The 24,561-nt window shown below is 40.3% G+C and overlaps 1 protein-coding gene across 3 annotated transcripts in view; it reads left to right on the plus strand.

Moving 5' to 3' along the window:
- The first annotated feature begins 1,729 nt into the window (after window positions 1-1,729).
- LOC138197176 (arf-GAP with Rho-GAP domain, ANK repeat and PH domain-containing protein 1) overlaps window positions 1,730-24,561 on the plus strand; it is a 48,270-nt gene continuing 25,438 nt past the window's right edge. For all 3 annotated transcript variants that reach the window (XM_069147812.1, XM_069147811.1, XM_069147814.1), the window contains exons 1-11: window positions 1,730-1,848; window positions 11,707-12,781; window positions 17,790-17,950; window positions 19,587-19,675; window positions 19,776-19,861; window positions 20,419-20,571; window positions 20,728-20,797; window positions 21,068-21,188; window positions 21,369-21,553; window positions 21,771-21,877; window positions 24,032-24,231. In XM_069147812.1, the coding sequence (XP_069003913.1) occupies window positions 11,799-12,781; window positions 17,790-17,950; window positions 19,587-19,675; window positions 19,776-19,861; window positions 20,419-20,571; window positions 20,728-20,797; window positions 21,068-21,188; window positions 21,369-21,553; window positions 21,771-21,877; window positions 24,032-24,231 (2,155 nt within the window). In that variant the 5' untranslated portion in view covers window positions 1,730-1,848; window positions 11,707-11,798. The remainder of the gene's footprint in view (window positions 1,849-11,706; window positions 12,782-17,789; window positions 17,951-19,586; window positions 19,676-19,775; window positions 19,862-20,418; window positions 20,572-20,727; window positions 20,798-21,067; window positions 21,189-21,368; window positions 21,554-21,770; window positions 21,878-24,031; window positions 24,232-24,561) is intronic.

Here is a 24,561-nt window from a genome sequence, read left to right on the forward strand (position 1 = left end):
TCAACTTCCTCTACCTATTTTCACCTCTCCTTTATTCTTCCATTTTCCAGCCTATTTCTCTCAAACTAATCTTTTTGGTCCATTCTGCCTACTGTATCTTTACCCCAGGTCCTAAGTGAAATGAGAAACATACTGCCAAGTCACTGACTTGTCATAGAGTCAGTGTGTTGCTCACGCAGGGCCCTCGACTATGACGTGAGGGAACCAAACACTTAATCAAATTAGTGACTCAGATATAGAGGCCATAATAACAAGCATTGTCCTTTCAGCATCAAACCATCATGACCATTATAGCTTTGGTGGATCACGGTGAAATGTGACCTTTGTCAGCCAGGTAAACTCACAAGTGGGATACCGTTAAAGTGATTTATGTGTGGAGTCTTTGGGGACATCAGGAAGTTAATGCTTCCAATTTGTTCTACCTTATGACTTTTACAGCACACCTGCATGCCTTTTTCTCAAGCTTCTGTCATCTTACTGACTCTTTTCACTTTGGCTGAAATGCAATCAAAGGAATCCTCTTTAAAAATGTAAGGTTCATTGAGATGCAACATTCTCTTTTTACTGTTTCTCTTTATCATTTTGTATTTGTTTTTTTTCGAACTTGATGCATTTTGAAAACCATCTACAAGCTAATGAGTGGTTGCCCTCTTCTGGTTCCTATGGGACCTTACAACTAAAAAAAAATCATAGCAGCCTGTCTGATTCCATTTATGCCACATCACCGCCATCTCAGGAATAATGTCTGTTCAAAAATATTTCTTGGTCACAGTAAATCATTTTTAAGACTATACCTAATCATACCACATGGTGGGCTCATTGACAGAACAGGAACCAATAACAGAAATATAAAATTGTTGGCTTCTTCTCATTTGACTGCAGTAATTGGAGTTAGGTGTAATGATACATAATTATTGAGTGAGACATATAAGTAATTAAACCTCCAAAATCCAGTTAAAATTTTTCTTGTGTTTATTTCTTTCTGTTTTTTTAAAATTTTGGGGAAATGATCTTTTCAAAGAAATTATAAATATACTGTTGTCTAATCTTACTTAAAGTAGCTACTACTTGAAGCCTACTTTATTTGAGTATTTCCACTTGATGCTTCTTTATATTTCCACTTGATGCTTCTTTATATGTCCACTAAACTACACATCGTAGGGCAATAGGCTATTGTTGTTTTTAACTCCACTATATTTTTTCGGACTTGAGTAGCAACTTTTAATATGCCTATAACATAGCTTATATAAAATATATAAACAGTAATATATATATATATATATAATGTTGCACGTAGATTAGTCTGTTCAACAGTATCACAGTTTTGCATACTTTTGATGCTTAGGCACATTTTACTTAACTAAAATGTACTTGTAATTGAGCATTTTGTCGTTGTTATTGCTAGACCTTGGTCTAAGTGGGGTAATATCTGGTTAAAGGGGATTTGCATCAGAACAGACTGGGCTGTCCAGTGTTTCTCAGTGGTCACATGATTGGTCTTACGGAGGTTTTTGCTTTTTTTTTTTTTTTTTTCTGCATCAAGTTATCTACAGTTAGTAAGACAAACACCAGAAAAAAAACCAAGTTGCGAGCCTTTCAAATAAAAGGTGAATAGTTTAAAGTCGCGGGTGTGTATTTATTTTGAAAGGTCACGCCGGAAACCGCTTTACGTCCTCCAACTGCAGCTTCTCACTGGATCCTTGAGAGTCGTCGCTATTGCTGCGTTTCAACCGTGAGAAAAATGCTATCCGCTGTTTGGCGTTGCAGTCGCGGTCGCTAATTTCACTTCGACGCCAAAAAACGTCAGTGTGTCTCGGCGAGGCGGACACCTAACGGAGCTGCGTAAGGGTAAGTTTGTGACAATAGTTCAAAAACTTTAGTTGTTTTTTTTGTTTTTTCCCGAGAGAAACTTTTTTTTTTTTTTTTTTTTCCAAACAGCGGGCAATAATAGAAACGCAAACTTAACGGGATAAAGCCACCGGGGGGTGGTCAGCTGAAAACGTGTCCATTCAGTGTCCGTGCGCTGACCGTCGGCTTGACCCGCGGCGGCGAATACAACATTAGCGGAGCTACACGCGCGCTCGGTGGGCCAACAAATCCTCACCGGTCCGCAAAATACACGTCATTACGGTGAATACACGCGCGTCTACTTCTGTTTTCAGCAGCGCGGCGGTAATAAATTGGATGACATAATTCTTCACCTGTAAATGTCACCTGGTGGGGCTGTTTTTTTTTTTTTTTCTCTCTTCTTCTCAGCGGTCTCAGGCTGCTCTGTTCATCCCCTGACGGGACTGTTGATCCCCGGCGGAATTCATTACGTCTAATCTGGTGTCGTGGATGGCTTGACTTAAGTAGTTAAAACCAAACTAATCGATCGGGTGATTGGTCCCCGGCCGTCAGGAGAGAGAGAGCCTCTCGTCGTTCCTGAACTGTATATTGCAGCAGGTGGACTGGTTGACAGGTGGTCATCAAGGGTCCAGCATTTTTTAAACCTAGTAGAGATCTGCTATACCGCCACACTAGACCACCCACACCCTCGTAGCTGGTGCCTGAAGATTTCTACATCGGCTTATTTCTGCTTTTTTTTTTTTTTTTTTTTGTACACCAGGACACGGCTCACGTATTTGCGCAATGTTTTGCGTTCCTACACTGCGGTAATACGGTGTGAGCAATATGTGAAACTGTATGCTTCATTTCAGATAAGTTAAGATCAGTGTGTCTGTGTTTTTTCTGTTTCTTTGACGTTTCCTTTTTAAATAAAAAAAACAAAATAAAAAAAACAGCCTGTCTGATGTGTAGCCAAAGAGGAAGTCTTTGCATGTGGGTTAATAGTCTGAAAATGGACCACATTTTGCATGACTGGTTTGTTCAATGTTTCACTGATCCATGAAAATGAAGTCCCCTGCTGTTGTGGTTGAATCAATATAATTCTTCTGCATAAGTCACAATATGAAACATGTTTTAGTAAAGTTAATGCAACTTTTATGGTTTTATCACTACCATAAATTGGAGAGCTTTAGTACGGGACAAGCTAAGTGCCAATAATATCCTGCTCCAAAAGGGCAACACAAAAGTGACCTACTAAATCTTTATTTTGGCAGACTGGCAGAAGTGACCATCAAATATGTCATGGCCCTACTGACCTTTTTTTTCCCCTCCTGCATTAAACTACAAACTGGTAGTGAGTAAGCCTGTGAATGTTTGCTTTTTTTTTGTACACAGAGAGCCACATAATGTGGTGCTACAGGATGCTGTTTATCAAGGCACAGATATAAGTATCACTCTCAACCCCTTAACTCAAGATTTCTTAGTCTGTCACTATAAAAATCTTGACTTGGATGGATTGTACTTCTACCAAGGTTGTTGGCTCTGAATTATTTATTGGTCCAAGACATCATGTTGCAGCTGAAAGATTTGTTAATCTCTATCTCTTGTGTCTACCACCTTTCTGTCTCTCTCTCTCTCTCTCTCTCTCTCTCTCGCTGTCTGTCTCATGCACTCACATGATTACTTGCTGCTGAATCACTCTGTAATGAGGTGAGAGGTGGAATTTTTGGTTGTGCAGAGGATGAATAGAGCTGTCTGACAGACTAAATGACAAGCCAGGCTGTGAAAGAAGTGAAAACTTGGAAGCCCGCGATTGAGGCGGTATCCCGAGATGATCATTTCGGCTTCAGGATTGGGCTTTTTCACAAGGGAAAGGGAGGAACACACTATTTTGTGATGAGTTTGTGCATTTTCTGAAAGAGAGATTAGTTTGACATGCAGGAACATTTTTTTTTTTTTTTTTTAATTATATCTATGGTTTTCCTTAACCTTTCCCAACTGAGTGCAAGTGCATGTGTTTTATTATTGCGAGATACACTTAGCTAAAACTAATCCAACAGTCCCGCAATGAAGATGTTCCTCGGAATATCAAGATGAAGATCGATCGCAGTTTTTGTTAAAACAGTTTTAGAGACAACTGCGATGTCATTCTGGAAGATGTAACCGCCTGGAGTGTTCAAAATGTTTCTTTTGTAACTTTGTGTTGGGCACTGATGCACGTTGAGTAATATCAACTGATAACCACCATGAGAGGAAATCATGATCGGGAGGAATTTCTAAGTGTTGAAGTCAAAACATGTCTTTTTAAAAAAAAAAAAAAAATTTTATTGGACTCTTCGGTTAAATGGGGTCTGTAGGTTGGGATGAGTCGCCATGGGAAACATCTTTTTTGTGAAATGTTGCACCCGGAACAGTTAGCGATAAGCGTGTGTGTGTGTGTGTACACAAGGTTGTTCACTAGAGTTACATTGTTCGGATGCATTGCTGTACTGGCAGGACTGAGTCACTATTCAGTTCTAATTGAAAGTGGGCTGAAAGCAGCACTGTTATGGTCTGGTCGTGGCTATATGAGTCATGTCCTATATGTGTGTGTGTGTGTGTGTGTGTGTTTTTCAGCGATCCTTGTAAGGAAAACATCTTGATTAACAATCTGGGGTGAAAAGAAAAGTTTTGAAAATACCAATTTCAGAAATCTGTCGTATCGAGCGGCGGCAGAGCGAACAACTTCACTGTGTGTTATTCGGCCAGTCAAGTCGGCATGTAGGTGGTGAGCGTTGTGAAGAAATTCTTGACCAGGAGCATTACTCTAAAATTTATGGTAATGTGATTCGTGTTCACAGGATGTGGTTGATGCTGTAGGTTTTTTTGAGGCAGATATCCATGTTGAGACAAGGGAGTCGTATTGCCTGTGCTGCTTTTATTTTGTTATCGTTTAATTATCCGCAGACGGAGGTCACAGAGCGAAGGCACTTTGGGCAGTGTTGAGCCAGTCCGAGTTTCGTACGTCACAATGCAGAGCTGTGTGGTGTAATGGGCTGTTCCCTCCAGTTGTTAAAATGGCTGCAGTGCAGCTTTAGAGGTTCTGTTGAAATGTTGGCAACTACGTGCTGAGGTTGCCACTGCACAAAGTGACGTAACAATTAAACCCATTTCTATACTGGAAGTTTGGCACGGATGGTACAGATCATTCATAATTAATTCATACAATTAATATTGTACTGTTAGCAATTGGTCTCGCAGGGCTTTCTCTCTCCCGAGTTCTACGCTGGTATATTTTTTTTAAAGAAGAGTTCAGGAATTCTTCACATTTGTATAGTCTGTTAGTATTTGTTTCATATCATGATGGCAGGTGATAAAAAAAAAACGTCCTTTCGGCGCGTTCAAGGAAATTGGAAGTTCATTTCTCAAGGTAACACGGTAGAGTGGTGGACGAGTGATCTGTTAAACATCAGTCGTAAAGACAAACTCAGGATATATCGCATACACCAGTGGCGATAATCAATCATACTGTAAAGCACGTGTGTCACACATTAAAACATTAGTCTAAGTAATGCTGAACAAGGTTTTGATTTGAAAAGGGTGTTGTTTTAAAACAGTGCATTATCCAGGATATTAGCACGGCGTATACAATTATATTCTATTTTGACCGACGGGTACAGTGTCACATCTGCAGGAATATGCAAAAAAAAACAAAAAAACTTCTGCTATGATTATATGCGTCTCTAATTAGTATACAAATTACAACAAGACAGCAATGCAGTGTGCTGAGTGTGTTTGTAATACACTGTATCGGGTATCCTTGGTATTATTACTTGTCTGTTTAACTCGGCGCCCTCCTTTTCTGAAGGCTTACAGTCACACTGCTATCATTTAATTTCTGTTTTGCATCACAGTATGATATCCCGTCTAAGAAATCAGTACTAATTAGATAGTGGTAGAGTGAAGGGGCTGCACGAAAATCAAAAATGCAGCTGACATCTTAGGACATAAAATCTATCCAAATATCCATCCAAAGAAATGAAAAATGAAAACTAAGGCAATGTTCTCTGTTTCTTTCTCTCTTTTTGGGGGGGTACTTTTGCTTTTATTAGACAGGAGCAGTAGAGACAACAGGAAATATGCGGTTAAAGAGCAGAGGAAGGACATGCAGAAAAGGTCGGGCAGGCCTTGAATCAGGGGGACGGGGACATACTGCTGACGGCATTTGAATCTACGTGGTCTGCGCTAACAACTTGGCTCTGGAGTTGCCCCTCCCAGTTTATTTTTATTCAAGAAAAGTACAAAGATGGTAACAAACAGCCGTTTTTAGCTGGGTAAACACACACACACACACACACACACACACACACACACACACACACACACACACACAAACTCTGGGTGTCGAACTTCGATACCTAGGCTACATCCACACTAACAAGTTTTAATTTTAAAACATTCTGTATGTGATATAATGATTTATAGCCTGATACTATAGTTAATAATATACTTTTAGCCTATTGACACAATGCTTACTGTTTATTACAACTGTGCCACTCTGTATGTGGTGTGTGTGTACGAGTGAAACGCGCAGGAAGGGGTGGTCGTGTGTTTTTGCGAGTTGTTGCTCAGGTCAAAGACGGTTCTGTTAATGAGAAAACCAAATTGTATCTTTGTACAGTTTGTTGCATTGTCTTATAACATAATCTCATTCTGGTCTGAGAGGTAGAGCATGCACTTAAAAACTGAGTTAAAAATCTGGTTGGGCAAGCGGAGTTAAACCTGCTGTGAGCCAACGCTAGCGAAGGCAAACGGAGACAAAAAAAAAAAAAAAGCAACCCTTCTGGTTATCTGTCTGTGACTGTAAAAAAACAAAAAAAGGGATATGAGACCTGAAACACAACTTCTGAGGCACCCCTTCACACAAAAACAAACGCAGCTTGTATACAGGGTATCACTAGGTGAGCACTTGTTTGAGAGTGTGTGAGCAGACTCGAACATTGGGCCCCCACCATGCTTTTCCTTCCTTCTTGTCAGTGTGTGCGTGTACTTGCCCAGGCAACAGAATGCTCCATTGTGAAGGCAGCACAGAGACCCTGTTATTGGCATCTGAGTGGGAGAGACATGGAGGGAGGGAGAGATGAACAGTGAGGGAGAGTGGAGAGAGGAAAAATGACTTGAAATGTCCAGAGTGCAAAATGCTGGTTGAAAACTGCCCAAAATAAAAATGTAAAAAAGGAGACAAATTAAGCTTCGTGAATAGGAAGTCAGCAGTTGATAAAAAAAAATTTACGATGACTGTAGAGAATTTCTGACGCCTTTGCAGTTTTCTGCTTGGTGGTAATCTGTTGATTTCAGCCTTTTCAGCAGTTCAAAAAAACACTCAGTTTATTGAATATTCTTGTTTGCTTTACTACCGACAATCGGATGAAAGCATCAATATGAATTTGATCTTTCTTGATCTACAGAGATAGAGCCAAGTCACGTTAAGTCTAGTGAGGCACAGGAAGCGGGTTGCCTCTATCGACAGTGGAAAAAAGTTGCTTGCAGCGACTGAAAAAGTGCTGGATGAACCTGCACCTTCTTTCTATTTGGTCTTTTAAATGTCAAAACAAGGTGAGAGCTTTCGACACGAAGCCGAAGGAGCCTAAAATGTCTTGTTTTGTTCCAATCAAGAGTCCGCAACCAATAGGTTATTTATTGTCATGGATTTCTGAAAAAAGAAAATATTCAAGTTTAAGAAGCTGGAATCACAGAATTTGAGCACTTTTTCATTAAAAAAAAAAAAAAAAAGACTCCAAACAATTAAATGATTGTTACAATAGCTAGCAATTAATGATCTTTCGATCAACTAATGGATTAATCGAAGAAGCATTGCAGCTTTAATATAGCAAAGAAAATCTAAAGTGATTTTGACCATGTCACATTTGGATTATTGCAGCAGATTTCACTTATCTTAACAGAAAAACGACTGAGAGGCAACAAATGTCCAACATATGAACAGCAGTTAAAGAGATGTGAATGTTATTCACGCATACAGTGGTGTGAAAAAGTGTTTGCCTCCTTCCTGATTTCTTATTTCTTTGCATGTTTGTCACACTTAAATGTTTCAGATCATCAAACAAATTTAAATATTAGTCAAAGATAACAAGTAAACACAAAATGCAGTTTTTAAATGAAGGTTTTTATTATTAAGAGAGAAAAAAAAAATCCAAACCCACATGGCCCCGTGTGAAAAAGTGTTTGCCCCCTAAACCTAATAACTGGTTGGGCCACCCTTAGCAGCAACAACTGCAATCAAGCGTTTGCGATAACTTGCAATGAGTCTTTTACAGCTGTGGAGGAATTTTGGCCGACTCATCTTTGCAGAGTTGTTGTAATTCAGCCACATTGGAGGGTTTTCCAGCACCAACCTCCTTTTTAAGGTCATGCCACAGCATCTCAATAGGATTCAGGTCAGGACTTTGACTAGGCCACTCCAAAGTCTTCATTTTGTTTTTCTTCAGCCATTCAAAGGTAGACTTGCTGGTGTGTTTTGGATCATTGTCCTGCTGCAGAACCCAAGTTGGCTTCAGCTTGAGGTCACGAACAGATGGCCGGACATTCTCCTTCAGGATTTTTTGGTAGACAGTAGAATTCATGGTTCCATTTATCACAGCAAGTCTTCCAGGTCCTGAAGCAGCAAAACAGCCCCAGACCATCACACTACCATCACCATATTTTACTGTTGGTATGATGTTCTTTTTCTGAAATGCGGTGTTACTTTTACGCCAAATGTAATGGGACACACACTTTCCAAAAAGTTCAACTTTTTGTCTCGTCAGTCCACAGAGTATTTCCCCAAAAGTCTTGGGGATCATCAAGATGTTTTGTGGCAAAAATGAGACGAGCCTTAATGTTCTTTTTGCTCAGCGGTGGTTTTCGTCTTGGAACTCTGCCATGCGGGCCATTTTTGCCGAGTCTCTTTGTTATGGTGGAGTCATGAACACTGACCTTAACTGAGGCAAGTGAGGCCTGCAGTTCTTTGGATGTTGTTGTGGGGTCTTTTGTGACCTCTCGGATGAGTCGTCGCTGCGCTTTTGGGGTAATTTTGTTCGGCCGGCCACTCCTGGGAAGGTTCACCAGTGTTCCATGTTTTCTCCATTTGTGGATAATGGCTCTCACTGTGGTTCGCTGGAGTCCCAAAGCTTTAAAAATGTCTTTAGAACCTTTTCCAGACTGATAGATCTCAATTACTTTCTTTCTCATTTGTTCCTGAATTTCTTTGGATCTCGGCATGATGTCTATCTTTTGAGGACCTTTTGGTCTACTTCACTTTGTCAGGCAGGTCCTATTTAAGTGATTTCTTGATTGAGAACAGGTGTGGCAGTAATCAGGCCTGGGTGTGGCGAGAGAAATTGAACTCAGGTGTGATAAACCACAGTTAAGTTATGTTTTAACAGGAGGGGGAAAACACTTTTTCACACAGGGCCATGTGGGTTTGGATTTTTTTTTTCTCCCTTAATAATAAAAACCTTCATTTAAAAACTGCATTTTGTGTTTACTTGTGTTATCTTTGACTAATATTTAAATTTGTTTGATGATCTGAAACATTTAAGTGTGACAGACATGCAAAAAAATTGGAAATCAGGAAGGGGGCAAACACTTTTTCACACCACTGTAACTGTTGTCCTTTGTTTTTATCACCTTCTGTATTAGTGGTTCCTTAATGTTTATTAACACGTGCGCGCACGCACGCACGCACGCACACACACACACACACACACACACACACACACACACACACACACACAGTTAAGGCTCTGCAACAAAGTGCTGAGGTAAAAAAAACACTTTCTGGTTAATGATGCTGACATCTGCTTATTAAATGTGCTTGTGTGCTCTAATATATTTTTTTAGAGTCTGTTTGTGTGTTTAGTGTGTGAGTAACACCCTATGGGCCGCTGAAGACCAATCAGACTGTAATTCATTGCATGGACTGTGTCTGAGTTCCTCAATTCAAAAATAGGAACTGTGTTTGATCAGCGAGAAGAATAATACTGTCCCTGTACGCTGTGGTCCCTGCCTAGTTAGAGGAAACATTTGACAGGAAATGAAATGCACTCATTTCACCACAGTCACACTCTGGCAAATATCTATTTCTAGAATGAGCTTCTGGGTGCTCACAGCCTCAACAACCCTTTCTTCCAGTCACCAAATAATGTATACAGTGTTATTAAAGATGTCCTGTTTTGCAAAATCTCTTACTAGCTTGGGAGCTAATTTGTCTGTGTAATAAAGATTTTATTTGTAGAGAGTGTATGTGAAATGTCAGCTTGTTTTTTGTAACAGTAATTTTCCAAATTTGAATTTAACAGTGAAAATGCTAAATCTTCGAATGAAAACGAATCGAGGCAGATAGAGACGTTTATCCTGTCTTCTAAGAGAAAGTCTAGTTTAGACAGTCTTTAGACATGATTTATTAATTCACAGACACCTACCCTATCCTGTGTCTTGGCTTTGCTTTCAGTGAAGAATACATCTTACCAAAACATTGTATTTTAATTTCCATTTAGTCCCATATCAGGCACCTTGGTCCAAGTGATATTTAGTGTGGAGTGTCCCTCATTAAAACGTGTGTGCGCGCTGAGGAAATACTGTGTTTGTGGCTCTGTCTGAAAAAACAGCAGCTTCCCCTGCGGTTAAAAATATGAGGCACAGAAACAAAACGCAGTGAAAGCAGTATCTGTTTGATTAATAATTTTGAAAGCAGAAAATAGCTTTTGGTGGTGGTGTCCTAAATTATTGCGGTGAAAAATGACCTTTTCGGTTGTTTTTGATAGCTTTAGTTTGTTCATGCATCAGAACAGTGCTTCCTGAGCGATTGCCTCCATTCAGGCAGGTTTGCATCATGTGAATACTGTTTGTTAATCAAGGCCTGGAGTTGTGACTGATCTGCATATGAACATTTTTTTTTTAGGCAGCTTGAACACTGTCATGAGTTACATTATTAATATGACAAGACGTAGTGCATGAGAAAAACTAAATCTGGAGTGGAAAGTGCTTTAATGGGAGAGCTAATGTGAAGGCTTTTAGGGAAGCCAATCTTAAATCCACTTGTGCAGCATTGAAGTGTGTGTTTGAGAGGTTTATGGAGAATTGAGTGAGTGTCTGTGAACATGCTTTGTATGCTCGTACTTCCTCCCATAGTTGTGATAGCGCGATAGTACCGACTGTGTGTTGGCCTCTCAAAAACAATATTAGTTTGGAAATAATAAACATACTTTTAATGTTTGCCCGACCCTGAGATTGTGGTGAGTGGGCCTTATGTGGAACAGATTAGAGAAAAGAAATACAGGCCTACTAGCAGTTTCGGGGGTTCAAACCAGACACTAAAGTGAGCAGAGATGCTGTTGAAGATGACAGTCTTTACCAAAATGACTTAACTGCAGGAGAATCTTAGTGTTGAGGCATTAAAACAACTTCCTCTTTACCGAGATGACGGACCATCACCCTTGACCGTTTATCTTGCATAACTCTAACACAGCTGCTTTCATTTTATAAACATGCCAATCACTTATAGTTTTACAATTTTACTGATTTATTAATGATAATGATTCATTTGTCTGCATCCAAAATTATTACTACACCATAGCGCATTTCACAATACAGGATTTCTCAAAATAGAGTGGTATATTGACTCATGTGATGCACAATGATTCATTTTGAGAATCTAAAACAAGGTTTCCAGTCAGTTGAAATCCAGGGAAAAAAAGTCTTTGTTTTGGGCAATAGCTGCTGTTTTACTTGTTCTTTGTAAAAAAAAAAAAAAAAAACCTTCATTGACACCATTTCTTTTCTCGAAGGGATGCAATGCCTTTCTTTTACAGGGACCATGTTCATGTTTTGTCTCTTCCACAGGTTGTCCAAGTCATGATCTGAGGTGTCGAAGGTCTGCATTTTCTCTGTGGACGTGGACCGTCACTCATGCGCCACACGCATACACATCAACCATGTCTGAGTCTGAATCCTATGGGAATGTGTGGGACTGGTTGTGCGTGCTTCGTCTGGAGCAGTACGCCGAGGCATTTGAAGACGCCGGCTTGGCAACGTTACATCAGTGCCACCACCTCACAGCAGAGCAGCTGGAGCGGATGGGCATCACCCTGCCAGGTCACCAGCGACGCATGCTGGCCAGCCTGAACAAAACACATGGTCATTGTGACACACACTCTCCTGTTGCACAGTCTGAGAGATCGCAGGAAACGGATCATGCTGAAGTCTTGGCGAGAGAGAGACCTGTGCCCGTCGCGGTGGAAGAAAAATATCTGCTTACGGAAGGTGAGAAGGGAGATGAAGAGGCATTGAGACCTGCACCTAGGGAGAGAGAGAAACCACTCCCCAAGGAGAGACAAGTGTCCAGAACGCAAGAGAGCAGTGGAGAAGGAGAGAAGAAGCCAGTTCCTGGGCAAAGACAAAGTGCAGCTCGAGGAGGAAAAGAGGAAGAGAGGAAGGGAGGACTGGATGGAGAGGGGGAGAAGCCTGTGCCGAGAGAGAGGACTAAGTTTCGCACTGGCGCCCCAGTTGACTGTACCCCGAGCCCCCTTGTCTCTCCAACGTCTGACCCCTCTTTACCTCCGGTCCCTCCACGAAGCACTCCCAACTGCCCTCCACAGCGCTTCACCTCTTCCCTGTGCCCCTCATCTCCTCCTCCACCCTCTCACTCCCCTAAACCGGACAGACATGCGGTCAAAGTTCCAGACTTAAAGAGCCCATCTGTGTCCCCACGTTCCACCCCTACAAAAGCACCACCTCAGACGTTAGCCATTCAGCCACCTGCCCAACATCTTGGTGATGGAGGAAGAAAATCTTCTCCCACCGGCTCCCCCAACCATGACAGAAATGCTCCACCTCTCCCTCCAAAAGTCTGGGCAGGATGTAAAGGTCCTCCGCCAATCCCACAGCGGTTTCCTGCGCAGTCTCCCGGGACCCTCAGGTAAGGCCTTTTTTTTAAATGGACACTTCTATTGCAGCTCTCTCATTTTGCAGTGTTTGTGGTTTTCTATTGGGCTCTCTTTCACAGTACTTGCGTAAAAAAAGAAAAGCACACTGTCAGCATTAAGTTGTTTCCAGATACCGTACAGCATTTCGGTCATGGACTGTGTAATGTGTGTGTTGCAACACTAATGTAAAAGGGTCTTTACTGTGGTTCCAAAATTACCTGTCTGTTTTTTTTCCTGTGTTGCCTGTATTTATTAATTATCAAATAATGTAATATAATTGTAATATTTTAAAGAAAAGAATAACATGAGATTGCTTTATTTTGGTTGGTCTCACTACCTTACCTTAAAAACAGCTTAGCGTGGAAAGTTGTGCTGCGTTAAAGAAAAATGAGAAAACATAATCTATTTGATTGTCAGTGGTTTGTGTTAGTGTTTCTCTGGGTTGTGAGATCAATTTAATTGAGAAATGGCCAAGGATCTCACCTCCTGAAATGAGTTCTTATTTGAATGCACTGCCATCTGTTGGCCGAAGACATCTCTTGCTTCCTTTACTATCAGTTATGAAAGATAAGGTGGTGCCGGGGACTTTTAAACACTTCCTGAAAGTAAAACCAAACGCTTCCTTGAAACAAGGGGCTGATCACTTTGACCTTCTGAGGAAACATTGAGCTCAGTGGCCTGTTGAAAGTACAGCTATGAGCAAATGGAGCCTCTCTGTTAGGCTGTCGTCTGTCTTGTGGTTGCCACCGAGGTGCTTTTGTTTTTTTCAAAGGCTGTGTAGAGACCTTTTCTTCACTTCAGTGTTACAATATTTTGCACTGGGACTATTGTTTTGCCTGTTTCTTGCCTTTAGAGTGTTTTGTAAACACGGACGTGTTTGCAATATTGCAGATTTGCAGAATGCCTACAGAAGCCACACGTTTTCCCACAACAAAGTAGTTTCACTATATGACACTGTAGGAGTTTTTTTTTTTTAATGATATCTGTTATATATTTTGTGTAATTCCTGATAGTGCAGAAAATTAGAAGGTCTTTTTTTTTTTACTCTGTGTGCTTTGTCACCTTTAAGGAGAAGAAACTTAAGGTCTCACCTCAGGTTTTGGAGTAGTTGCATCATTAGTAAGGTATGCATCTTTCTCTCTTTTAAAGGGAAAGTAAGTGTAGAGATAGGGAGGAAGTTGCAATGGAGAACCAGTAAGAGCAGTTTAAAAACTAAAAACTCTCCTCATTAGCATCTGTGAGTGACGTGCAGAAAGAGAGAGGGAAAAATATATAAATAAATATTTATATATATATATATATATATATAGAGAGAGAGAGAGAGACAGAAAGAGAAAGAGAAAGAAGTGATTTGGCACTGGGAACTGTCCTCAGACTTTTTTTCTCGCCTCTTTCAGAACACATTCACTCGCTCTTTTGTTACCCTGTTGTTTCTTTGTCAGAGTGACGTTTTGCCTCCTCCCATCTTCTGGTTCACTTGTCATTTCCTCCTGCTTTTTGATGTGCATGTGTGTTTAAGATTGTTGTATCATCATGGAAGAGGACTCCTTTTGAACATGTCGTGACAGGTAAAATTTATACAAATCATATCTCTACGTGCCTCCTCTCCGTCTTTACCGATCTTTAGCATGCGCTCCGTCTTTTTCTTCCCCCTCCTCACTCTGCTCCGTGTTAGTGTTGCAAACAAGGCAGTCTTTCTTTCTGGCTGTGGTCAAGCTGTCTGCTGAGTTGCTGCTGTGCTGCACTAATTTTCATGAACAGAGAATTAGGTGCTGTTAGTGAGCAGAGGAAAGCAGTTTAAAGCTATATTGATCCTGTGCGAGACCCAGGAAGTAATGGTGGTATTGGTAGGTTACCTGTATTTCTGTGAAGATCACAAAACAAACAATTAGGAGGGGGTTTTGCAATCCTGGCATGTTTAGTCATGAAAAAAATGTGAAAGGGTCAGTTAGTTTGCTGTTGGTCTGGTGGGTCAAACTGCCACATTGAGCTTGTATTTTAGACCAAAGAATGGCAGGGAAGCCATGCAGTAAACACATGCTTGCCTAGAATGCTTCTTGTTTGTCAACACCGCAAACAAAAGGTACATTACGTATTGTTGGGTAAATAGTTATGGCTTTAAAACAAGTTCACGTCCAAAAGATGTGTGGGAGGAGAAAGGAACGGTAATTGCTGTCATCTGTTGGTTAAAAGAGACCATGTTAAATATAGAAGCGAGTGAACGGACCCCTCTCGGCACTCTTCCTGAGAAATAGGAACAGGGCAGTTTCCTGTCATTGTCAGTTTTGTGTGTGATTTTCTTTCATTATTGTTAAACGGAGCTAATAAATAGTTTGTTTAATTTAAAAAGAATATATATATATACACACACACACACACACACACACACACACATAATCTGTTTCATTATACCTGTTAAATACAATCTGTTTAAATATATTTTTTTTTTCTTGTCTTTTTTGATACATCCTAAATAGCTTTGCTGCTTTGACCCATGTGGTCTGAATTGAGCCACCATTTTCCACGAGTAATATTATTTGTCTGAAGCCTTTATTTTAGACTGTCAAGACTATGTATGAAACTCAGTCTTGCCAAACACTAGGTTTTGACGTAGTCTTGTTCATGTCTCATCTCAAGCTGTTTCCTACAATGTGTAATGTATAGCTCATGTCCAATTGAAAGATATTATTGGGGCTGTTATGAGAAGGAAATTCAAAAAAGAGTGAGGAATAAAGAGGAACTTTCCCAATACTGGACAGAATGAAACCACAGGCTTATGTGCTCACTCTTGACTTTCCTGTCAGCATGGAAATGGTTTATATGAAGTTTTACATTGTATAAATCCATTCATTTTACAACTTTTTGGTTTGTGTCTTTGTGACTAACCCAAACAAAAACTAATAAAGTAGTAACATTATAAAAAGTAAGCAGCAAGAAAAGCTGTCAATCAGGCCAATGTCTTGTACTGTGTGGTCCTAAAACAATACATACAACATATTGAACCCCATGTACTTGCAAACCTAGTCGTAAACTATCAGTGTGACTATAAATGATGCAGGAAAATGTAGATTATGAAAATACCCAAACTAATAGTTAAAATACAATAATGGAAGAGTTGTTCTTTTTATAATTAAATATGTACCGCATATACTTTTAAGGCACTGTGATTATGTACATTTGCTTCACATTTCCAAACACATTAACATGGGTGCTGTTTTTTGTTTTGCATGTACAGATTAGTAAATGTGTAGAGTGGGTAATATCTGAAGAATCAATGTTATTTTCCTAACATCAGGCCTACTGACCCTGTGTGTATAGTTACACAATAGAGGTATTTTAGGTGTGTTCAACCAGGAGGAGACTCTCGGGTAGTCCCAGAATTCCCTGAATAGATTGTAGTGTACACACAGTGTAGCATGGGAACATCTCGAGATCCCTGAGAAAAAAACATGAGGAACTAGCAAGGGAGAAGTATGTGTAAGATCTGCTTCACCACTACGACCCCGGCCCTTAAGAAGTGTCAGGAAATGAATGTATCAGAAGTGTCACAATGTGAACATATGGGAGTTTTCTTATTTACGTGTATACTCACAAGGGATGTTCTGGTATTTAATATTCATGTAATGATTATTGTGCTAAAAAAGAATTATCGTAATATTATAAACAGTACTATATTGCTATTTAACCAACTTTCCTGAAATATTACTATTAGTGGTGCAAATACTCTGATACTACTTAGTAGTTAGGGTCAAATGACTTCAGACCGGGTTCGGCATGAATTTAACCAAACCTGTCAAATCATAAACTGTATTTTGCTGCTTTGTTTTTCTCTGCAAATGAACTCAATCACACAAGAACTGCTGTACGATTGACAACATGGTGACGGCTCTCACAAGTAACTATCAACTGTCTCTGTAGTACGAGTAATAAATACAACAGCCAGTGTTGAAGATGACTCATAAAGAAGAATGTATTGTCTATTATGTGGATGCAAGGACTTCTCTTGTATTATATACTAAATAAAATGAATGCTCTCTCTTATTTAATGACGTGACTCAACATCCATTAACTAACTGCACTTCAGTAGGATTTGACAGGCAAGTGATGGCCAAGGTTGCTCGAGATAGCTATGAAAGGAGCCTTGTTTTCTGTTCCTGCTGTGATCGCCGTATCTGATTGGCAAAGTTTGGGCTGTCTTGTGGCTAGTCAAAATATAACTGCAAATAAAAAGAGGGGAGCTGTGCTGTGTACATGGTGCCATCTTAAAAATGTCAATAACCACAGTAATGACTAATAGAAATTGTTGTTGTTCAAGTTGTCACATTAGAATTTTTGGTGTATTGGCTCCTCGCCAGCGCGTAAACATTGTACTTGTGTGTGTGTGTGTGTGTGTGTGTGTGTGTGTGTGTGTGTGTGTGTGTGTGTGTGTGTAGGTTAGCATGCATTTACAGGGTATCCACAGGTATTCTGTATTTACATGGAGATGGTATCTTACGGCTGATGCAGGTTCGGGCTTGCTGCTTAAACCAGAAGTAGAGAAAGAAAACTAGACAGTCAGGAGGAGAGCAGAGGGACAAACGTGTGTCACAATCTGGGATCACTCTGGGGTACTTCTAGTACCGCTGAAGAAAACTCGATTCATAATCTCAGTCAATAATTTGTTCTGAGGTTACCAGAGTATTTTTTTTTTCCTTCATACGGTTTTGTGACTTTTATAAGTTCTTTTGAGCAAAAGCTCTGCACAACTTTGTTGCCTGCAACCAGAGTTCTATAGTTTGTGCCTGGAGTCAAATCTCAAATGGGTTATCTTTTTACTATTGAATGAGAAAGGAGCAGGAGGAGGGTGTCAGAAGGAGAACACCTTCCTTCCCAACAGAAGATGTATTCTCTCGGCCGTCTGTGTGGAATTTTTAGTCGACCTGAGACTACCATGGTGTCCGAGGACTCATCTCCTCCTCCCCAAACCTCTGTTGACCTGTCCCGTACCTCTCTATCCTCCAGCCCATCTCCCATCAAGACAGGCACTGATGAGGTGCAGAAAGCCCAAACTCCACAGATCCCACCGCGCATCAGGACATTCCAAACTCAAGAGCACGCACAGCAATCGACTCAGCCCGACACACAGCCGGCTCTGCCTGCTAGGAGGATCCCCCAACCTCACCGTGAGTACAAGAAGGTCTATAATCTGCATTTATTTAGGGGCAATGGGTGATAAACAATATGCAACAAAGGTTGCCTGCTACATTTCAACTAAAGACATCTTGGTTTATAGTCAGGGTCTACAACGGGGTGTTTGTACATATAATCCTTCTTTTAGGTTTTTATGGATTGCAGGTTGAAATATACTGAAGCCCACATTTCTTTATATAGAGATAGAGAATACCATGCGTATGAATTGCATGTTTACATCCGATACAGTTGATTTCATGGAAACCTATACTTCCAGATGATTTTTCCAGCTTCACTCGACTTTAGGCTTAACCAGTGCTCCAGTCCACTGTTTCAGTGCTGTGAACAAACAGTCAACGGTTACAGTCAACCTGCAGCTCGTGTCAGATTTATCCCATTTTGACATTTGGGCTGCAGTTATTTTTTTTTAACTAAAATGTGGAGCTCAGACCTAAATCTGAAGTATTTGCGCAGTATTTAAACATACAGTTTATGCTTAAAAATACATTCTGTAAAATGACATTTTAAATACCAATGGAAATACTACTCTCACTTTGAGGCTACAGCCACAAGGGTAAAAATGTTAGCTGATGGTACTCGGGTAAAATTAGCCGACAATTGTCATTTTAAATTAAATCTTTTTAATTTTCTGGAAAAAAGGCATGATCACCATAAAATATACAGGCATACAACGACTAATACTAAAATGAACAGAGAAAAGAAGAGGATTGGAGGGTTATGCACAATTTGATAGACCAGTTATTGCACATACTATAAAGTTATTAAGACTAATTAAGAAGTTGATTCCGAAGCAGCCTTTTGCATGCATAGTCTGTGGCCACTGTATGTTTCTCGCGTATAAATGACGGTTTCAGTTTGAAGTTGTTTTGCTGATCCTGCATGCCAGAGTATGTGCTAATATTTGTTATTAACTGCAGGTGCTCAACCTGAATAACTAGTTTTAAAATAAATGAATACAGAGAGAGAGACTCGTACCACACAGACAAATTAACACCTGGTATAGGCCCAGTACCTCATGCATTTAGTTTGTGCATGTTCAAACGAGCACTAATCCTGACCTAAATAACTCACTATTATTAATCTGATTGACTTCCCGTTCAACAAGTATTTTCCGCATTTCCCAAAACTGCTTCAACAGTATCAACCCAGAGTGAGTGTGTAAATGTATTCGCTTCAAATCGGATGTTTATTCATCAGAATGGTTTTAATGACTCGACTCTAAATTAAAAACCTACAAAATCAAACATTTTCTCTGCATATTACTAAATATGCTATTACAGAACAATAATATTACTGTTGTTCCAAACCAAAAAGCAAGTCAGCCCCTTATGCAAAGGGAATAAGCCTTTTATGAGATTCTTGTGTTGCGTTATGGTTAATTGAGGCATTTGCCAGTAAAGAAATTCCCTCTCCTCCAAATTGAAAACTAGAATCTGAATGCTGACATCATCTGTTTTGTTTGTTTGTTATTATAGAAACAAAATATACTTTTTTCTCTGCATTATAGGACATCATGGTATGTATATGTTTCCCTGCAAACCACACTTCAACAACAAGACTAAAACTGTACAACTCCACTGTGTTCTCTTCTCCTGCATCCTCTCTCAGGGTTGGGTTCGGTCGAGGATTATTCCGATGACTACGAGGATCCAGACTTTGTTTACTCCGGTGTTCATCGAATGAACACAGCTGACAGGGTGAGAGTGTGCAGAGTTAGCGGGAATGTCTTCTTCGATTACTCTCTCCCTCCTTTTCTCCAGCTGTATTATGTGAATTACATGTTGTCCCCTCCAATAGGATATGTCCCTGCAAGTCCCTGGTCGCCAAAAGGGGCGGTACAATTCTTTGTGCAGTGATGACGAGCTGTTGGATGAGGATGATGAGTGAGTCATGCAACAACACACAAACAAAACAGTTACACAAACTCAAAATAGATGTAAAATGATGCCCGCAAACTTTTCTTGCTTTTTCATTTTGGTTATTTTGTAACAGGCCATTGTGGTTGCTATATCTTGTTAATTTTAAAATACACTACATTCATAAAACATTCAATGCTGTTATGCAAAATGTAACATTAGACCAGCTGTGAACTGGTTGATGTTGTCAAGTTGTGCAATGTGATAATGAAAGTGTGGTGAACTGAGACAGGTCTGATCACACTACATATTCTATTTGGTATAGAAATGCTACTTGCTCCTTTGGGATGCCCACTTACCATCTATTCTATCCACAAAAGATGAAATATCCAGCTGCATGATACCGTTCTTTCAGGATTTTAGACAAGGTCATTAGAGCTTATATCAAGACTTTGTTGTCTTCTTTATTGAATTAATACATTTGCATGACTGATCTAACTTAAACTTTAAAACTTGATTTGTAAGAGTTGATAGTGATTATTACGTGTGTAATTGTTTTCATGCCTATTTCTCTGCACCCAAAGTCCTACCCTGTGGCAGTATGGGGGTATCAGCGAGGCGCAAGGCAGTGTCTACCTGCCAGACAAGGGCAAACTGCCTTCAACCACCAAAGAAGACACTTCTCAGCTCTCTGCTGTCATCAAGATGGGCTGGCTGGACAAGAATCCGCCTCAGGGGTACAACTGACCACACAAACACACTCACAAACTGAGGTTCTGCTAAAACGGGAGATCAACTGATTTAAAGACTTAACGTTGAGCGTAAAGAACCACAGTAAACAACTATAACTAACTATAATTAATGTGTTTTTCTACGTGTGTCCTCATACACAGGGCTCTTTATTACCAGAGACGATGGGTAAAGCTAGATATTGACTATCTGAGATACTTTGATAATGAAAAGGTAACAGCACACACATGTTTCCCACACACAAACACATGCACAAAGTGATGGTGTCATGAGGTCCCACATATCCCTGTGAAACACACACACACACACACACACACACACACACACACACACACACACACACACACACACACACACACACACACACACACACACACACACACACACACACACACACACAAACTCTGTATGTGAAACTACACACACCTAAAATAGACAAGTTGGATGTAACAGACGAGTTGCTGTGTGTGCTGTGTGTTGTAGGAGGTGTATTCAAAGGGGATCATCTCCACAGCGTTCATCACTAATGTGACCAGTGTGGGGGAACTGAAATTTGAGGTTGTCACCAACAACCGAACCTTCATCTTCAGGGCTGAAAGTGAAGGTCTGTGTGTTTTTCTGATCATCTGTGTATGTTATAAGACACATACAGAATAATATGTGTTACTGCTGTTCGTAATATATATCACGTGCACGGGTTTTCAATATGCATGTAATATGTATTTGTGAATATACTAAACGCATGCTTGTGACGTTCATGCATGTGTTTGTTCATCCATTCCAGCTGAAAGAAACGAGTGGGTGACTGTACTGCAAGACTACACCAGAGGGCGCCCTCGTCGCATTACCATGAACCCTGGTTCACCATTGACCCCAGACTATCAGGGCTATTTGGAGCTCAGAGGATTACGCTCCAAACTATACACTGTTGTTGCCTCAGATAAAGTCTTCCTCTACAAAAATATAGACGTAAGAACCCCAGTTTTTGATTGCTGAGATTAATAGTTTGTACAAATGACAGAATTGTAATAAATGTGTGTTTTGTTTTCTTTATTTTGCAAAATACTTTTTTTTAAAGATGAATTGAAAGAGTAGTGTCATGTTGGGTGATTTAAAATGGAACTGCTGATCTATAATGTAAGAAAAACAAAAGCATAAAAATGAATTCTCTGTATTTTCCCTCCAGGACTATCGTATTGGTTTGGGTATCACATCCATTGAGATGAATGTAGGAAATATTAAAGACACAGATCGTCGTAGCTTTGATCTCACCACACCATACCGCATATTCAGGTACTGTATATGCACACAGATGCAACACACACTTTCTGACTCTTTCTGCCGTGTGTGTACAATCAGTACAGAGAGCAATCTGTAGTTTTCTCCCCCAAGCATCCTGTGCATAAACTGTTACTGTGTTACTGTTATTATTTCAGTAATTCAGCAGGTTGGTTTACACTTTCTCTAAATTATTTAATTGCTAAAACAATCACTCTTCTTTGTAGGTCAGTGGCTGAGTTGGTCTTGGTGCTAGGATACTTGCAGAAATTAGATCGTGTTGTTTTACCGAGAACTCGCCCCCACCTATCCTCAGAGACCTCAGCTGGATGTCGTTCGAGAATGTGAAAAGCTGTTTTGTTTGACTGTGTGAGTTTGTGTGTGGTGTGTGGTCTTTTGGCACAGCCTCTAGTGGAAGGGCTCAGCTTGACAGGATGGGGAAATGTGAAAAGGCTTGTGTATTTCTGTGGACTGTTTTTGTGTGTGTCTATCTGTGGGCGTGTTTGTTTGTTTGTTTGTTCTCTCTGCATGTGCAGTGTTTACACTATTTGTGGTAAATTTTATGTGGGCTCCAAAAGTCTGAGACCACATTAAAAATGCGCCATGTTTCATGTAAACCTGGAAACAATCAGAAATGTTCACAATTTAGAACCATTTGTGAACCACATAGGGAGTTGTGGCATGTGAATCAAAGAGGAAATATTCAAGACTCTTCACTATTTGTAAGTCAGTAATCAAATTTAAGCCGATTTGTGGTATCGACCATGTTACTTTAACTCCTTTGTACAAACAGACTCTAAAACAATTTGAGAAAACAGTTGTATCCGGAGCACAACCACACAGACCAAAAATGACCACACCATCAGGAGATCAGTACGTCAAGCTTTGTTCACTGAGATGGCAACTTCTTCTCAGATACAGTTGCTAAATAAAGAAGGCAAGACGCCAACGAGCAACACTATGCTCAAAAGAAGGACGTCAAGTGGTGGTCTCAGAGGACGGGTAGTGGTCTCAAAACCATTTGTCAGGAGGGGAAGCAAGGCCAAATTTTAATACAATCGAGCATTTTACTGTGGAGGACCAGAAAAAAAAAGTCCTATTGGCTGATGAATCCGAGTTAGAGAACCTAACAGTAGGTTGTATGTAAGGAGACAAACAGGAAAGAAAATAATCCCGCAGTGTATCAAACCCACAGTGAAACATGGTGCTGGGAATATTCAAGCCTGGTGGTGTATTGCTACTCCGGAGTTGGATAGTTGTACTTACCACAGTCATGCTCCACCCCCTGGTTTGTATCTTTGTGGAGAAGGGTTTTCATACTGCAGCAGGATAATGAGCCCAAACACATTTCAAAGCTTCGCATGACCTACTTGAAGACCAGAGAAGACCCAGAAGTGTCATGGACTTTCCCCCACAGTTACCTGACCTCAACCCCAATGAATATTCCTGGGGCACTTGAAGACTCAGAAAGTCAAACCTTCCTGACATCATGAGAACCTCATTGGATAATTGTCAGATCATGCTGGGATAACATGGGTTATCAGGTTTTGCACTTGTGGAGTCAATGCGCTGTCATTATAGCAAAAAGGAAGTTGTACCCAAAACTCAGATTTTCAGAAATTTATATACTTCTTCAGAGATTAAACTTTTCTATAAAATTGTTTAACTGATAATCTTTTTTTTATTTTTTTATTTAAACTAATCCAAAATAGAAGTGTCCTCACTAATGGTTTCAGACTTTTTTCTTTTTCTTTTTTTTAACCTGCAGCAGATATTTCAGGAAGGAGATGAAGAGTGTATTTGTTTGTGTAAAGTGTGTGCTTATATATAGGAAAGTTTGCGATTTTGTTTTTTAGTCATTCAAGAAGTGTGTTTATGTGTGTATTACTATTTTAAGGGCAGATAGGACCAGAATGTTGCCAGACAGATGAGAAGAGGAAGGATTCAGACATGAGAGTGTCTGTGTCAAGCCACAAGTGTGTGTGCGTGTGCGTGTGTGTGTGTGTGTTTTCCAGGTTTTGATTTAACTATTTAGCGAGTCAGTTCCTTGTGGGCTCATGAGCACAAGGACACAGACACAGAAAGCTCTTTCCTCTGTCACTCGGGCGTTGGCTGTGACACTATCATGTCAGCATTGACACTCGGCCATGTGTTTGTCCAACTCCGCAGTTTCATCGCAGAGTCAGAGCAGCTGAAGGAGCAGTGGGTGGATGCCATGCGAAATGCCATAGGTGAGGCGTTGTCCAATAGCGAGGTGGCCGAGCGGATCTGGGCGGAGCCGAGCAACAGTGCCTGTGCCGACTGTGGGGCTCCCAAACCTGAATGGGCAGCCATCAACTTGTGTGTGGTGGTCTGCAAACGATGTGCAGGTTTGTGGCAGCGGGTTTGGAGTAATGTGCCTTTATTTTCTTAACATTGCGATTGTGGTTTCATATCCGTGCTTGTACATTTGTGCGAATAATTTCTGTTCAACATTTTTGTCTAAATGTTTTCAAGTATCTACTTTCTCAAATATTTTTGAAATGTTTTGAGAATCCCACTGAAGATTTTTTTTTTTTTCCCCCTGTTTGTTGCACAGTAATAGTGATGTGAGTCAAATATCACTTTGCCTGGTTTAAAAAGTGGCTACGGACAACTGGAATCTCACAGTAGTGTTACATGTTTAGGATTTGTTTAGTCTTCAATAAGTGTGTGTGTGT

The sequence above is a fragment of the Embiotoca jacksoni genome, unplaced genomic scaffold (assembly GCF_022577435.1).
Source record: "Embiotoca jacksoni isolate LCO1_2020_lvr unplaced genomic scaffold, fEmbJac1.0.p SCAF_14, whole genome shotgun sequence".
In the NCBI taxonomy this organism is placed as follows: domain Eukaryota; kingdom Metazoa; phylum Chordata; class Actinopteri; family Embiotocidae; genus Embiotoca; species Embiotoca jacksoni.